General features: G+C 37.6%; 2 protein-coding genes across 3 annotated transcripts; both read left to right on the top strand.

The window, feature by feature from the left end:
• Nucleotides 1-219: 219 nt before the first annotated feature.
• Nucleotides 220-3,213, top strand: LOC127417627 (probable pancreatic secretory proteinase inhibitor). The gene is made up of 4 exons (XM_051657676.1): nt 220-451; nt 556-587; nt 697-809; nt 1,097-3,213. The coding sequence occupies exons 1-4, from the start codon at nt 400-402 to the stop codon at nt 1,140-1,142; spliced, it is 243 nt and encodes an 80-aa protein (XP_051513636.1). The 5' UTR covers nt 220-399; the 3' UTR covers nt 1,143-3,213.
• Nucleotides 3,214-6,471: 3,258 nt separating this feature from the next.
• Nucleotides 6,472-12,095, top strand: LOC127417614 (probable tRNA(His) guanylyltransferase). Of its 2 annotated transcripts, XM_051657659.1 has the most exons (6): nt 6,472-6,952; nt 7,290-7,466; nt 7,605-7,774; nt 10,447-10,535; nt 11,624-11,731; nt 11,843-12,095. In XM_051657659.1, exons 1-6 carry the CDS (start codon nt 6,768-6,770, stop codon nt 12,002-12,004), a joined length of 891 nt encoding a protein of 296 aa, XP_051513619.1. In that variant the 5' UTR covers nt 6,472-6,767; the 3' UTR covers nt 12,005-12,095. The 2 variants fall into 2 exon arrangements, with proteins under 2 accessions (XP_051513619.1, XP_051513620.1); XM_051657660.1 differs by lacking the exon at nt 6,472-6,952 and having other exon boundaries at nt 7,400-7,474; nt 7,681-7,774.
• Nucleotides 12,096-15,275: the final 3,180 nt, after the last annotated feature.

Here is a 15,275-nt window from a genome sequence, read left to right as displayed (position 1 = left end):
ATTCCATTCATTTGCTTTGGGGCCAATAAACAGTGACACACCCCCAAGCCAGAGCTGTTTTTGGGGAAATTATACAGGCCAGTGCATTTTGGATTGTGCTCAGCAATTTTTGGACAGACTGGAATGTTTATCCCTTAATAAAGAGAGAGACAATAGAGAGGCTCTGTTCACACTGTTGTTGACAGGGGACGGTGGGTGGGTAGGTGGGGCGAATGGCCGTCAAAATATCAGCACCTCTCCTCCACCTCTTCAAAAATTACAGCACTCACAAACAAGCTGGTCAGTTGAGGGAAAGAGTTTCTCAGATTTTTAAAACATTGTGAAGGAAAGGGCTTTTTTTGGCAGTTGCTTCCTGAATCTGCAAATCCAGATTTGTGTTTTGTCAGACCTTTGAGCATCATGAATGGAACAGCAGTGGTACTGATGAGCGTTTTCCTCATCCTCTTTGCTGGTAAGTCAAGGGGCTCCCTTCACTGTAAGTCCTCAATTGTACAATCCAGAAAGGTAATATTGGAATAGGATTCCACTAACAGAAGCTATCTCCTCTTCTTCCAGGTGCAGAGGACAAATCAAGACTCTACCGAAGGGTAAGACAACACCAGACCCTACATTAATTGAACCCTAAACACCCAGCAGAAGATGAACTGTGATTTGCAGTTATTCATTGTGGATTGTGTGTGTCTGTCTATCTGATAGCCTTCATGTGGAGGTTTGAGTGTCAATCAAGCATGTCCTCTTAATTACTCTCCTGTGTGCGGAAACGATGGCATCTCATACGTCAATGAATGTGCCCTGTGTGTGCAGAGAATGTGAGTGCATTTATTTGCTTCAGTATCTAGTAATGTCTTATGTCTAGATATTATTACATTTCCATGGACAATCTATGGATTATCGATTAATTGATTTTCTAACCATACCGGTAACAAAACAATGCATTGAATTCCTATAAAGACTATATCACTTCACTAACAATGAAACAAATTCATTTATTTTGCCTTTAGTTTCTCATACTGCTAAGGACTGTTAGTAAGCAAGTGCTGTAAAAATGTTGTGTATGCTGGGATGTTGAATCACTAAAAGGATGTTTGTTTTTTAGGCACACTAATGCTGACATCTTGATTGTGAAAGAAGGACGCTGCTGAGGTGGAGAAATCCCCTATGGCATCATCACGTTTGCTTTTCTTTTCTATGTTCGTTTAAGAGTGTTATTTGCTATGCACATCTAGACCTATTTTGCACTTAGGATGTTATCAGTATACCTACAGTATATAGATGTGTGCATGTTTTAAGTACTAAATTGAATAACGATATGTGTCAGTTTTATAACATTTGAGGGGCCTCATCATTTACAGTTATTACATTTACTGTCTGTTCTCTTCAATTTATTTAGTATCCAATCAGTTTGTATTGCATTGATACTGCAGTGTTTGCTGGAGTATAAGTTATTAATATTTTTTTCTTTAGAAACTAGAAAAAGTGAGGTTTTTGAAATGCAGCTAATTTTTCTAAATATGGTAACATTGTATTTTGCAAAAAGATAGTTTATACTTAGATTTTGCTAATAAAATGAACCTACTGAGCTTCATTTATGTCTCTCATGTTTCTAAAGTGTGTTAATTTTTTACAAGTTAAAGGTGCACACTGTAATTGCTTTCCACATTAAAAAAGTTTCACTCCTAAAAAAATTAATTGTAATTTTGAAACATGCATAAAATCATGAGCACTCAAGTCATATCAGTACCCTTATAAAAGCTATTTTACTCTACATGGGGCAGGGGCGCCCTCATGGGGGCTGCCATTTTAGAATCACATGACCAGCCGAATACTACTGGCTTATTCTCAGTAACCCTCTTGTTATTGGACACTTTCACTCTTGGATTAAATTAATCATGACTGACTGTGAATGGTAAACACCACTAGGTGTCACTGTAAATTCAAGATGACACAAAAAAAAGTTACTGAGCGCACCTTTAACGAACCCTTTTCACAGACTGTGATGACGCATTTCCACCTTATTTAGTAGTGTAAATATCAAATGTAACCTTTTTTTATAAATGTCATTTCAAAATGATTTAGTGTAAATTTATAATATTATACTTTGTATTATATCACCCTGGAATTAGTTATAAAAAAACGAGTTACCACAGATACGGTTTCTAACACAGCTGCTGATAGTGACAGTAAAATTTGCCATCTTCTCTCTTCTGATGGTCGTAATAATTTTTTTTCTTAATTTGGAAAGTTGTGGAACCGTAATAGTGCCGTTTTTCAAAAATTATATTTGCCGTGGTCTCCCTATAGTAATATAATGCTAGAAGTTCGAGCTAGAAGCTTCATTCAGTTGTTTTTGCAAGTTGAGCATGTTGTACAGTACATTTTATCTGTTATCTTTTAATTTCCTTGTGAAATTACCAGCAAAACAAAGCTCCCCCAGAGGCTATTTCCCCAGCGGCTCCACCCGCTCCCCCAGAGACTATTCCTCCTGCGGCTCCACCTGCTCCCCCAGAGACTCCTCCTACAGCGGCTCCGCCGCCTGACCCTGTCCCAGTTCTGTGGCCAACTCTCGGGCCTCCTGACCCTGTCTCGGCCCTGTGGCCACCTCACAGGATTCCTGACCCAGTCCCCACCTTGAGGTCTCCTTGGTCTCCTGGCCGTATGGCTGATCTGCTCTGGTCTCCCTGGTCTTCTGGCCGCCCGCCTGATCTGCTCTGGTCTACTTGGTCCTTCGAGCCTGCAGCGTCGCCCTGGCACTCCATCCCTCTGGCTCCGCCATAATTTCAAGCCTCCCTGACTTTGCCTTGTTCCTCTGCTCCCCTTGCCCTTTGTGCCCCCCCAGAACTACCTGTTTTTCCCCCCACACCCTATGGACAATTTGTTTTTGTTTTGTTTTTTGGAGCGTCTGGAATCCGCTCCTTAAAAGGGGGGCTTTGTCACATATTCCCTGTTGTTTGTTTTGACTTATGTTGAAATTCTGGTTTAGTTTCCTGTTAGTTTTGTAGTTTCTTTTCGTGATTGGTTTTCCCCTGATTGTTTCCCCAGGTGTTCCTCGTTCCCCGTTTTCCCTTTTGTATTTAAGCCCTTGTTTTCCCCTGGTTTTTTGTCAGTCCTCATCTGTATTATGCCGTACTTTGTTCCCTGTGTTTTGTTTCATTATGTTCTGAGTTACCTGATTTACTTTTGTTTTATTAAAAAAAGGCTGCGTTTAGATCCTCATTCCTCTCCTGTCTCGTCACAGGCAGACATTTGTATAACATTCAGAAACAAGTAGGAATTGGGAGGATGGATTATAATAACAGGCAAGGAGATACAATAATTACTCACCTTCAAATAGATCATTCTGGATTAAATCACTCACTTTACATTATAGGAAACATGATACGGGACAGTGTTATCACTGTGGTCAAGCAGAGACAGTTGAGCATGTACTGTTAAAGTGTATTGAATATGGGAAAGAAAGAGTAGAGTTTATTAAAAGATTAAGAGAAATGGGTGAAACCACATTTAGTCTGCATAAAAATGGAGGGGAAGTAAAAACATACAGTGCTATTTTAAAATATCTTAAAGCAACAGGGTTGCACAAGAGAATTTAAGGACTTGCATGGTTTAATGCAGGGCTCTTCAGCTACTTTTTTGTGGGGGCTATATTATCCAGATGAAATCTTGGTGGGGGCTAATATTTTTTCCGGATTTATCTTAGCTAACACATTCATCGCAAGTAACATGTTACTTACAAAAAACCTTAATACAGTGCATTTATTTATATTAAATAGTCACAGGGTATACTGTATGTTGAATTATAATTCTTTAAGGTCTTGTCATAAACTACATAAGATCTGGCTGAAGAACAAACATGACTTATACTCTTAACTAACAAATAATTTTTGATCAACTTTTCTTTGAAAAAAAAAAAAAAAACTAATAATCATTTTAACATTGTAGGGCTATTGTTTACAAATTATGAAAACTGAGGAGAAACCTTTAATTCTGCAAAAGCCCTCTCATAATATCAACCCACAAATGAAAACAATGGTAGAATGCATTTAAATGACATTTTGTTTTTGAAAAAAAAAAAAAAGAGGATAAAATGTCTATTCTTCCATTTTCTCTATAATATATCTTTATCTTATTCAGTGAGGAAAAAATTAGTCCTGCAAATATTGTGAATTTGCACACAACAGCCAGTGCAAGAGGAAGATATTTGTTAGGGTAATCATTGGCAAAAGAAGAAAAAATGCTGATGCTGTTCGTGATTGAGAGGGCTGACTGACAGCTGTATAGAACCAAACATAATCAGGATATTTTCAGGTTCAGTTTCACATCATCACTTTTTTACGAGCCCTACAGAGCCTGAACAGATGAGACACGATCGTTTGACACTTCTAGAATAGTGAATAAAAGCTAATTTTTCAGCGCATTTTCTTTGAACGTTCAGTTTTCAATATTGATTGCTTTTGTTGCCTAATGTGCATATGTTATTCTACATGGGGCAGGCGTGCCCTCATGGGGCTGCCATTTCAGAATCAAATGACCAGCTGAATACTCCTCACTTAATCTCAGTAACCGTCCTGTTATTAGACACTTTCATTCAGTGAATAAACTAATCATGGCTGATTGTGAATTGTGAATTTCTACAATGGCATCGGTACCTGAAAATATTAATACTGAATGATGCTGCATCCACACCAGTAGGTGTCACTGTAAGTCCAAGATGACGCAAACAAAAAGTTACTGAGTGCACCTTTAACCGACCCTTTTCACAGACTGTGATGATGCGTTTCCGCCATATTTAGCAGTGTAAATAGCAAATGTAAAAATTTGTATATATGCAAAATGATTTAGTGTAAATTTATAACATTGTACTTTGTATTCAGGGTTGGGGAGTAACGGAATACATGTAACGGGATTACGTATTTAAAATACAAAACATAAGTAACTGTATTCCACTACAGTTACAATTTAAATCATTGGTAATTAGAATACAGTTACATTCAAAAAGTATTTTCTTTTTACAGCTGTTTTCTTATGTTGTACCCAGTGGTGCGTGATGTTGATTTGCTATTGCACTTATGATGATATTCTCTGTTTTCTTTTTCTTTTTTCTCTTTATTGTATGTTACTATTATTGTGAGCTCACCGGGAAAAATTCCAGACAACTATGTTGTTTGGCAATAAAGTATTTATTGATTGATTGATTTTGATTACTGAAGAGATTACTTTGCATTTTATTGTCATTTGTTTCATTTAATATTTAGTCCTTTCAGATGGAAAACATTCATACATATAAATGATGCGATTCAAAGTGCATTTGAACAGCGGTGAAACACTTTCTTATGATGTGTTACATTCATACGAGCAGACAGAGAAGTACGTTTGAAGTAAGTTTGGAGCACAAGAAATAGAAATAAACCTTGTGTCAATTGTCAGCTTTACGCTAAGCTAAAATGCTATTTCTAGCCATTTTACATGCACATGTTAGCATGTTACAAGCACATCATATTTTTTTATCAAGAAAATTCACGTTGGATCATAATTTCTTTTTTTTCTAGTAAGATCTTTGATATTAGGGCAAAAATCATATTCTTGGTCATAATTTTTTTTGTTGTTTTCCTGTAAAAATATCTAAAAATCCTTAAACAAGATCAATTTGATTTATCTTGTTTTAGAAACAACACTGCATAAGATATTTAGGTTTTTCAGAGAATGTATTTTTAACGTGTATTTTGTCTTACTGTACTGGCAGAGTTTTTATAGTCAAAACAAGTGAAAAAATCTACCAGTGCTGAAGAAGTAATCCAAAGTATTTAGAATACATTACTGACCTTGAGTAATCTAATGGAATACGTTACAAATTACATTTTACAGCATGTATTCTGTAATCTGTAGTGGAATACATTTCAAAAGTAACCCTCCCAACCCTGTTTGTATTACATTAACGTGGAATTAGTTACCACAGATATGGTTTCTAATACTAATAATAACAGATTTGACCACACTCCACACAACTAAGCAATTTTATAAATACATTTGATTTAAACGCTATCAAATGCTCACCTAAACGGTGTGATCCATGTTTAGCAAGTAACTAAACTATCCCCAGAAAAGCTTAAATGCGCGCTCTGACCCGCACAACTGATGACGGCTGAATACTGTTGCATGCGCCATTGAACGTTGTTAAACGAGCGCTGAGTTTTGCACAGAGAGCGCTGGTATTTCAGATGGCGAGACAATTTGATCCCAAATAGTTGGAGGGCTAGATAAATATGACTGGTGGGCCGGATTTGGCCCGCCCGCCAGTTGGAAACAATCATTTATTTTATGTTTTGTTTTTCTTCTCGTTGATGCTCCAAACTCCAGTCCAGTTTGTGGCGGTAATGCACCAAACAGTTAGTTTGCAAACCGCCAATAAACAACACAAGAAAAAGGACTGTCCGGCGGAACTCAATTTTCTGACCTCTGTTTTTGAGGTACTGTTTTAAGTGACGGACCAATACAATGAAACGTTCATTCACATGTGGGTTTGACACATAAACTTTCTTTTAGCGATATAACACTAAATATTTAATTCTATAAAGCGTTTTTAAGATATAGCGCTAATAACTCTCTGAATGTCTTCATGAAACTTGTATATTAAAATTTAAATCGCAACGATGCGCTCTCTGGATGCCAGTTAGACAGTTGTCCCTCACTAATATTTAGAAATAGTAAATACTTTAAATGTATTTCAAGGTTAAAGTAAGCAAACACCTCGTTTGTACCCTATAATCCCTATGCTGAGACTGTTAGCGGTGAAAGTTGGAGGTCTCACAGGGCACAAGACAATACGTTATATATTCAGCACATCATCTGGCATGGCCAAAAGTAAGTTTGAATACGTGAGAAACTTTGAGCTTGACGACACGTGTTTGAGAAACTGCTACATTGTGGTTCGACTGGATGGACGCAACTTCCATAAGTAAGTCCTTCTCTCATTTATAAAGCTCGTAATAGGCACAGTTGCTGTGCAGTGTAATAATACAGACATTTACAGTATATCTCTTGACAAAATTCCTAAATGAATGCTAATGGAATTTCTATCATAATTTAGAACCAACTCTAAATGGAGTGAATTTATTATTATTATTATTATTCAGTTTGTCCAATCAAAGTTAATTCTTAGAGGACTGTTTCTTTATCCCAATAGGATTGGTTCCAAATTATGAATTTAGGATTTTTTTTACAAGGGTTGAACTTTGTGTAAGGAAGACCGTAGAACATGACTACAGTGGTTTCCAACATGATCCTCTTTGCAGGTTTTCAGATCAGCATCAGTTCATTAAACCCAATGACAACAGAGCTCTGGGTCTGATGAGCCGCAGTGCCCGTTCAGTCATGGAGGAACTAGATGACATCACTATAGCCTATGGACAGAGTGATGAGTTCAGCTTTGTGTTCAAGAGGTCAACCAACTGGTTCAAAAGAAGGGCCAGGTATACTAGTTAAATGCTCACATGAATATACAAGTTATTTCAAAACCGTGCCACTCATTCTTATATTAAACAATCATAACTGGACGGTTGTCGAGTGGCTGTTAGGTTTAAATGTGAATTTTCTCTTTCTCCCTACAGTAAACTGATGACCCATGTGACTTCCCAGTTTTCCTCTTGCTTTGTTTTTTACTGGAAGGAGTATTTTGGGGAGCAGCCGCTGCTGTACCCACCCAGCTTTGATGGCAGGGTGGTGCTGTATCCTAGCAACCGTAACCTTAGAGACTATGTTAGCTGGAGACAGGCAGATTGTAAGTAAATGTGTTTTGGGTCAGTCCATCTCCCAGGAATTTCACACACCATTGCACTTGGTGTATATGGCTGTGTGACAATAAAGTGATTTGATTTGATTGATTTGAAGTGGTCCAATAATTGTAAAGTTGGTTGCTTGACCATTTTTAATTTTCCCAAAAAAATTAATAATAAAATTGTGATTTATTTTACTTGGTTTAACCATGACGGCCATCTTTGTTTCATGGCACATGACAAATTTTGATTATATAGCTGTTTACGTAAACCTCAGTATCTCGACTCAGGATTGTGCTAGCTTCTTGGAACAAAAGCTGATCTCTAGAGCTCATTACAAGGTACATGGACATATATAAACATTTTGAACATTCTTGTTCCTTAGACTTAGAACTTAAGTTCTTATGTAATTCTCAAGATTGCTCAAAGGTCCACTTTTAGGGTCAATTTATAATGGGAAGTGTTGGAGTCTCAGTCTTAATTTTTTTAGGGGGTACCTAGGTAAGTATAGTGTGCATGCAGAACATTTCAGGTTTGAGACTTCTCTCATTTTTTTGTGGGGGTGAGAGAGTGCAATTTTTTAACATTCCCCTCATTTTCAGGTTGAATATCTCTGGTGGGGGACCAGCTAGGAACCTAAAATTGTCACAGATGTAAGTCCTCGATAGTAGCATTCTGCTGTAAAAATTGAGTTTGAGATTCCACTAGTTACAGAGCTAGGGCTAGTAGAAATCTGGGGAACTAGAGATCAGTTTTTAGAGATCAGATTTAGAGATCTCTGATTCTAGAGATCAGTTTTTGTTCCAAGGAGCTAGGACCATCCTGAGCCGAGATATTGAGGTTTCCGTAAACAGCTGTATAACCAAAATTTGTCATGTGCCATGACACAAATTTGGCCATCGTGGTTAAACCAAGTAAAATAAAAATAAAAGACTGGTGGTTTTGCTATACCAATACATAGAGGTAATCACAAAAAAAAAAAAAAGAAAATTAAAAATGGTCAGGCAACCTGTATTGGACCACTTGAGATGGACTGACCCTTTTGTGATTTTTTTTTTTTTTAGCACTAAAATGTATGCGTGTAACATGTCTATGTGTACATAACTGTATAATAGGGTTAATTAAGGGAATTTGGGTTTGTTTTGTGCTTTCGACCGTTTACTGACATGGTCACACCTACATTTTTGTTACCCCAGGCATATTTGACTTGGATGATTTATAAAAATATACACTCACCGAGCACTTTACTAGGAACACTAAGGTTCTAATAAAGTGCCCAACATGGTCTTCTGCTGTTGTAGCTCATCTGCCTCAAGGTTTGACATGCATTCTGAGATGCTATTCTGCTCACTACAATTGTACAGAGCGGTTATCTGAGTTACAGTAGCCTTTCTGTCAGCTCGAACCAGTCTGGCCATTCTCCGTTGACCTCTCATCAACAAACCGTTTCCATTTCACAGCTGTATAGAACCAAATATTATCAGGATATTTTCAGGTTCAGTTTCACATCATCACTTTTTTACGAGCCCTACAGACCCTGAACAAATGAGACACGATCGTTTGACACTTCTAGAATAGTGAATAAAAGCAAACTTTTCAGCGCATTTTCTTTGAATGTTCAGTTTTCAATATTGATTGCTTTTGTTGCTTAATGTGCATATGTGCTGACAACATTTCTGTCATAACTGCGGTGATCATTTTTTTACATTTGTAGATTTGACCGCACTCCACACAGCTAAGCAATTTTATATAAATACATTTGATTGAAATGCTATCAAATGCTCACCTAAACGGTGTGATCCATGTTTAGCAAAGCAGTGTAACTAAACTATCGCCAGAAAAGCTTAAACGCGCGCTCTGATCCGCACAACTGATGACGGCTGAATACTGTTGCATGCGCCATTGAACGTTGTTAAACGAGCGCTGAGTTTTGCACAGTGAGTGCTCTGGTATTTCAGATGGCGAGACAATTTGATCCAAAATCAGTTGGAGGGCCAGACAAAGATGACCGGCGGGCCAGATTTTGCCCACCTGCCAGTTTGAAAAAATCTTTTTTTTTTTTTTTTTTTTTTTTTTTTAAACATCTGTTCATTTCTCAAAATGCATGAATTTCCCAGATTTCTACTTGCACCATCTCTGTAACTAGTGGAATCTCAAACTCAAAATTTTACAGCAGAATGCTACTATAAAAATTTCAGGTTTCTGTCTGGTCCTCCACCAGGGATATTCAACCTGAAAGTGAGGGGAATTTTAAAAAATTGCACTTTCTTGCCCCCATAAAAAAAAGTCAGCAGAACTGCCGCTCACTAGATGTTTTTTGTTTTTGGCACCATTCTGAGTAAATTCTAGAGATTGTTGTGTGTGAAAATCCCAGGAGATCAGCAGTTACAGAAATACTCAAACCAGCCTGTCTGGCACCAACAATCATGCCACAGTACAAATCACTGAGATCACATTTTTTCCCCATTCTGACATTAAAAGATTTTATGCATTGCACTGCTGCCACACGATTGGCTGATTAGATAATAACATGAATAAGCAGGTGTACAGGTGTACCTTTTAAAGTGCTCGGTGAGTGTATATAAAATATAAATGTAAAAATCACTTTATGAAGGATTTGGGATTGTTACGGTTGTAGAATTTCAAAATCATCTTGACATTTATTATCATTTTTTAGGTCACATTAACAATTTGTACAACACTACATTTTGGACGTTGGTGCAGAAAGGTGGACTGACCACTACTCAAGCTGAGGACAGACTCAATGTACGATCATTACAAGAATTTCCTTAAGCTCTGTTAACAAATTGGTTAATGGGTATTTCTGTGTTTTTGTTGTTGTTATTATTATTATTATTATAAGCTAGTTATCATATACACTGGCAGCCAAAAGTTTGCTGCTTCGGAAGGAAATTGGTCAGTCAATAATTTTTTTGAGGAATGAAGGCTATACAATGCTTGAAATTGCCAAAAAACTGAAGATTTCATACAAAGTTGTACACTACAGTCTTCAAAGACAAAGGACAACTGACTCTAACAAGGACAGAAAGAGATGTGGAAGGCCGGATGTACAACTAAACAAGAGGATAAGTACATCAGAGTCTCTAGTTTGAGAAATAGATGCCTCACATGTCCTCAGCTGACAGCTTCATTGAATTCTACCCACTCAACACCAGTTTCATGTACAACAGTAAAGAGAAGACGAGTTTCACTTTTGAAACAGAAAAACAAAAAGAAAAGGTTAGCGTGGGCAAAGAAACACAGACATTGGACAACAGATAATTGGAAAAGAGTGTTATGGATCTTAACCCCATTGAGCTTTTGTGGGATCAGCTAGACTGTAAGGTGCGTGAGAAGTGCCCGACAAGACAGTCACATCTATGGCAAGTGCTACAGGAAGTGTGGAGTGAAATGTCACCTGAGTATCTGGACAAACTGACAGCTAGAATGCCAAGGATCTGTAAAGCTGTCATTGCTGCACGTGGAGGATTTTTTGATGAGAACTCTTTGAAGTAGTTTAAGAAGTTCTGATTTTTTTTTTCAAATTGTAATAGTAATTTTTCACATTATTAATGTCCTGACTATATATTGTGTTCAGCTGAATGCCACTTTGGTGAATAAAAGTACCAATTTCTTTCCATAAGAGCAAAATCTGTACATTATTCCAAACTTTTGGCCGCTAGTGTAAGTTTGGAAAATGATTTTCACAGAAATTCCCAGTTCATCAAAGTAGCAAGTTTGAACTAAACAAACCTAATTTCAGTACAGTTTAAGTTTACTTACATTGTTTATAGAGTTGTAATATAATATGCACAAGGTACCTTTAAAATTATATCATATTTGTACTTTTCCAGGGAACACAAGCTGCAGATAAGAACGACATCTTGTTTTCAGAGTTCAATATCAATTACAATAATGAACCTCTAATGCACAAAAAAGGCACCACTTTAATATGGGAAAAGGTCTGTAGTAGTTGCTAAATGTTTTTAAAAACTAGCCATTATGAAATTTTATGAAATTTCCAAACCATGCTCTTCCTCATAATTTTTTTTTTTTTTTTTTTTTTCTTTCAGGTGAATGAAACCACAACTAGACAGATCAAGCGACCCAATGAGGAAGAGACAGAAGTCATTGTGACACGGACCAGGAAGACAGTTACCACTCATTCCTGCGATATCATTGGAGATCAGTTCTGGGAAGAACATCCAGATATTCTGGAAAGCGACCAGTGTTAAATGCCTGGTTATAAGGACTGGACCATGCCAAAAATGCATATACTTTTCATGTTGATATTTAATAAAATAAAAAAACATATTGCATTTTAAATCGGTCTGTCTATCTACAGTACTGTGCAAAAGTTTTAGTCACTTGTGAAAAATGTTGCATAGCGAGGATGTCTTCAAAAATAATGACATAAATAGTTTTCATTGATCACTTAATGTCATACAAAGTCCAGTAAACATAAAAAAGCTAAAGCAATATTCGGTGTGACCACCTTTGCCTTTAAATCAGCACCAGTTCTCCTAGGAACACCTGGACACAGTTTTTCTTGGTTGTTGGCAGATAGGATGTTCCAAGCTTGGAGAATTCACCACAGTTCTTCTATTTAGGCTATCTCAATTACTTTTGTCTCTTTATGTAATCTCAGACTGACACAATGTTCAGTGGGGGCAATGTCATCTGTTGCAGGGCTCCTTGTTCTTCTATTCTATTTGCAAAAGTAATGTTTGGGAGTCTAACATTTATATTTCCTATTGATACACTAAAGCTGAAGATATACAGTGCATCTGGAAAGTATTCACAGCACTTCACCTTTTCCATATTTTGTTGTGTTACAGCCTTATTCCAAAATTGATAAGATTCATTATTTTCCTCAATATTCTACAAACAATACCCCATAATGACAACGTGAAAGAAGTTTGTTTGAAATCTTTGCAAATTTATTAAAAATAAAAAAATTAAAAAAAGTTATGTACAAAAGTATTCACAGCCTTTGCTCAATACTTTGTTGAAGCACCTTTGGCAGCAATTACAGCCTCAAGTCTTTGAGTATGATGCTACAAGCTTGGCACACCTATTTTTGGGCAGTTTCTCCCATTCTTCTTTACAGGACCTCTCAAGTTCCATCAGGTTGGATGGGGAGCGTTGGTGCACAGCCATTTTCAGATCTCTCCAGAGATGTTCAATTGGGTTCAAGTCTGGGCTTTGGCTGGGCCACTCAAGGACATTCACAGAGTTGTCCCGGAGCCATTCCTTTGTTATCTTGGCTGTGTGCTTAGGTTCATCTTCCAACAGGACAACGACCCTTCGCCCCAGTCTGAGGTCCAGAGCGCTCTGGAGCAGGTTTTCATCAAGGATGTCTCTGTACATTGCTGCATTCATCTTTCCCTCGATCCTGACTAGTCCCCCAGTTCCTGCCACTGAAAAACATCCCCACAGCATGATGCTGCCACCACCATGCTTCACTGTAGGGATGGTATTGGCCAGGTGATGAGCGGTGCCTGGTTTCCTCCAGACATGACGCTTGCCATTCAGGCCAAAGAGTTCAGTCTTTGTTTCTCATGGTCTGAGAGTCCTTCAGGTGCCTTTTGGCAAACTCCAGGCGGGCTGTCATGTGCCTTTTACTGAGGAGTGGCTTCCGTCTGGCCACTCTACCATACAGGCCTGATTGGTGGAGTGCTGCAGAGATGGTTGTTCTTCTGGAAGGTTCTCCTCTCTCCACAGAGAAGTGCTGGAGCTCTGTCAGAGTGACCATCGGGTTCTTGGTCACCTCCCTGACTAAGGCCCTTCTCCCCATATCGCTCAGTTTGGCCAGGCGGCCAGCTCTAGGAAGAGTCCTGGTGGTTCCAAACTTCTTCCATTTACGGATGATGGAGGCCACTGTGCTCATTGGGACCTTCAGTGCTGCAGACATTTTTCTGCACCCTTCCCCAGATCTGTGCCTCGATACAATCCTGTCTTGGAGGTCTACAGACAATTCCTTGGACTTTATGGCTTGGTTTGTGCTCTGACATGCACTGTTAACTGTGGGACCTTATATAGACAGGTGTGTGCCTTTCCAAATCATGTCCAATCAACTGAATTTACCACAGGTGGACTCCAATCAAGTTGTAGAAACATCTCAAGGATGATCAGTGGAAACAGGATGCACCTGAGCTCAATTTTGAGTGTCATGGCAAAGGCTGTGAATACTTATGTACATGTGATTTATTTACGTTTTTTATTTTTAATAAATTTGCAAAGATTTCAAACAAACTTCCTTCACGTTGTCATCATGGGGTATTGTTTGTAGAATATTGAGGAAAATAATGAATCTGATCAATTTTGGAATAAGGCTGTAACATAACAAAATATGGAAAAAGTGAAGCGCTGTGAATACTTTGCAGATGCACTGTAAATAACAATCTTAAGACAAATGCTTTTGTGAAACATCTTATGTGCCTAAAACTTTTGCACAGTACTGTATCTATCTATCTGTCTATCTATCTATCATCTGTCTGTTTTTCTATCATATTTGTCTGTCTGTTTTTCTATCCATCTCTATCATACCAGTCTGTTTTTCTGTCTGTCTGTCTCTCTGTCTGTTTTCTATCTGTCTGTCCTAAATAAATAAAAACATGTCCCAAAATTTTCCCTGCCATTAGTTTGAAAAAATAGCCACATTTTTTACTTTGAATTTAATCTGACATGGATTTATTTATTTATTTTTTAATTTTTAAATATATTAAAAGCTGCGAGTACAACTCAGGCAGCTGTTATGGCTCAATTAGACAGTTAAAGGGCCCCCTTGTGGCCTGAGAGGGAAGGGAGAATGTAACTGCAAGGAGAGGTTTGTCGCTAGATGTGACAGGCATGCGCACACTCAAAGGGTTTTTTGTCATCATGAAGCATACCTACAAGTCAAGAGCAGAAAAAAGAAGAGGAAAAACGCAGCTAACTGGCTAGATGGCTACATTCTCCCTGTTTGTTTTTTGTCATGCATTAAATTGCAACAGTTAGTTAGCTAACATATTTTGTGAGAAAATGCAAGAGGCAGGGGTTGCATTGAAATGTCAATGAATACCTCTGAACATATTTAATAGATTTATCTCAAATAAACAGATTTATCCTTTAGTACATGAACTTTAATTTTTTTCACCTCAGTAGTCACTGTAAAATAGTTGTTACCTTAAGGATCAATTTATACTTGATCTAACCCTTAAACATTATTTTTGTTGGTGTAACCTATGTAGTTAGGTTGATTCAGTCATATTATGTAAGACTTTTGACCGGTAGCATGTTTAACCAGCACACAATTTTGTGGAAACCGTAAACTCACCCGTTTTTTTTTTTTTTTTTTTTTACTTGAATCAAACCAGTTAGTTTAGATGTTACTATATAAAACACATTGTTAGGTCACCTGAAAACAGTGTGTTTTTACAGTGTGTTTTTACAGTGTGTTTTGTCACAGTACTCAAGCTGTCTTGATGCTATTTTTAGATCTGTTTTGGGGGGTTATGCATGAAG

Source organism: Myxocyprinus asiaticus, chromosome 27 (assembly GCF_019703515.2).
Source record: "Myxocyprinus asiaticus isolate MX2 ecotype Aquarium Trade chromosome 27, UBuf_Myxa_2, whole genome shotgun sequence".
NCBI lineage: Eukaryota > Metazoa > Chordata > Actinopteri > Cypriniformes > Catostomidae > Myxocyprinus > Myxocyprinus asiaticus.
This window is presented reverse-complemented; position numbering and strand designations above follow the sequence as displayed.

Excerpts from the sequence above, each read along its gene's own strand:
- LOC127417627 (XM_051657676.1), top strand. The coding sequence starts at position 400 with ATGAATGGAACAGCAGTGGTACTGATGAGCGTTTTCCTCATCCTCTTT. Across the intron at positions 452-555 it reads TTTCCTCATCCTCTTTGCTG|GTGCAGAGGACAAATCAAGA; the intron begins GTAAGTCAAGGG and ends CTCTTCTTCCAG. Across the intron at positions 810-1,096 it reads GCCCTGTGTGTGCAGAGAAT|GCACACTAATGCTGACATCT; the intron begins GTGAGTGCATTT and ends TTTGTTTTTTAG.
- LOC127417614 (XM_051657659.1), top strand. The coding sequence starts at position 6,768 with ATGCTGAGACTGTTAGCGGTGAAAGTTGGAGGTCTCACAGGGCACAAG. Across the intron at positions 7,467-7,604 it reads TGGTTCAAAAGAAGGGCCAG|TAAACTGATGACCCATGTGA; the intron begins GTATACTAGTTA and ends TTCTCCCTACAG. Across the intron at positions 7,775-10,446 it reads TAGCTGGAGACAGGCAGATT|GTCACATTAACAATTTGTAC; the intron begins GTAAGTAAATGT and ends ATCATTTTTTAG.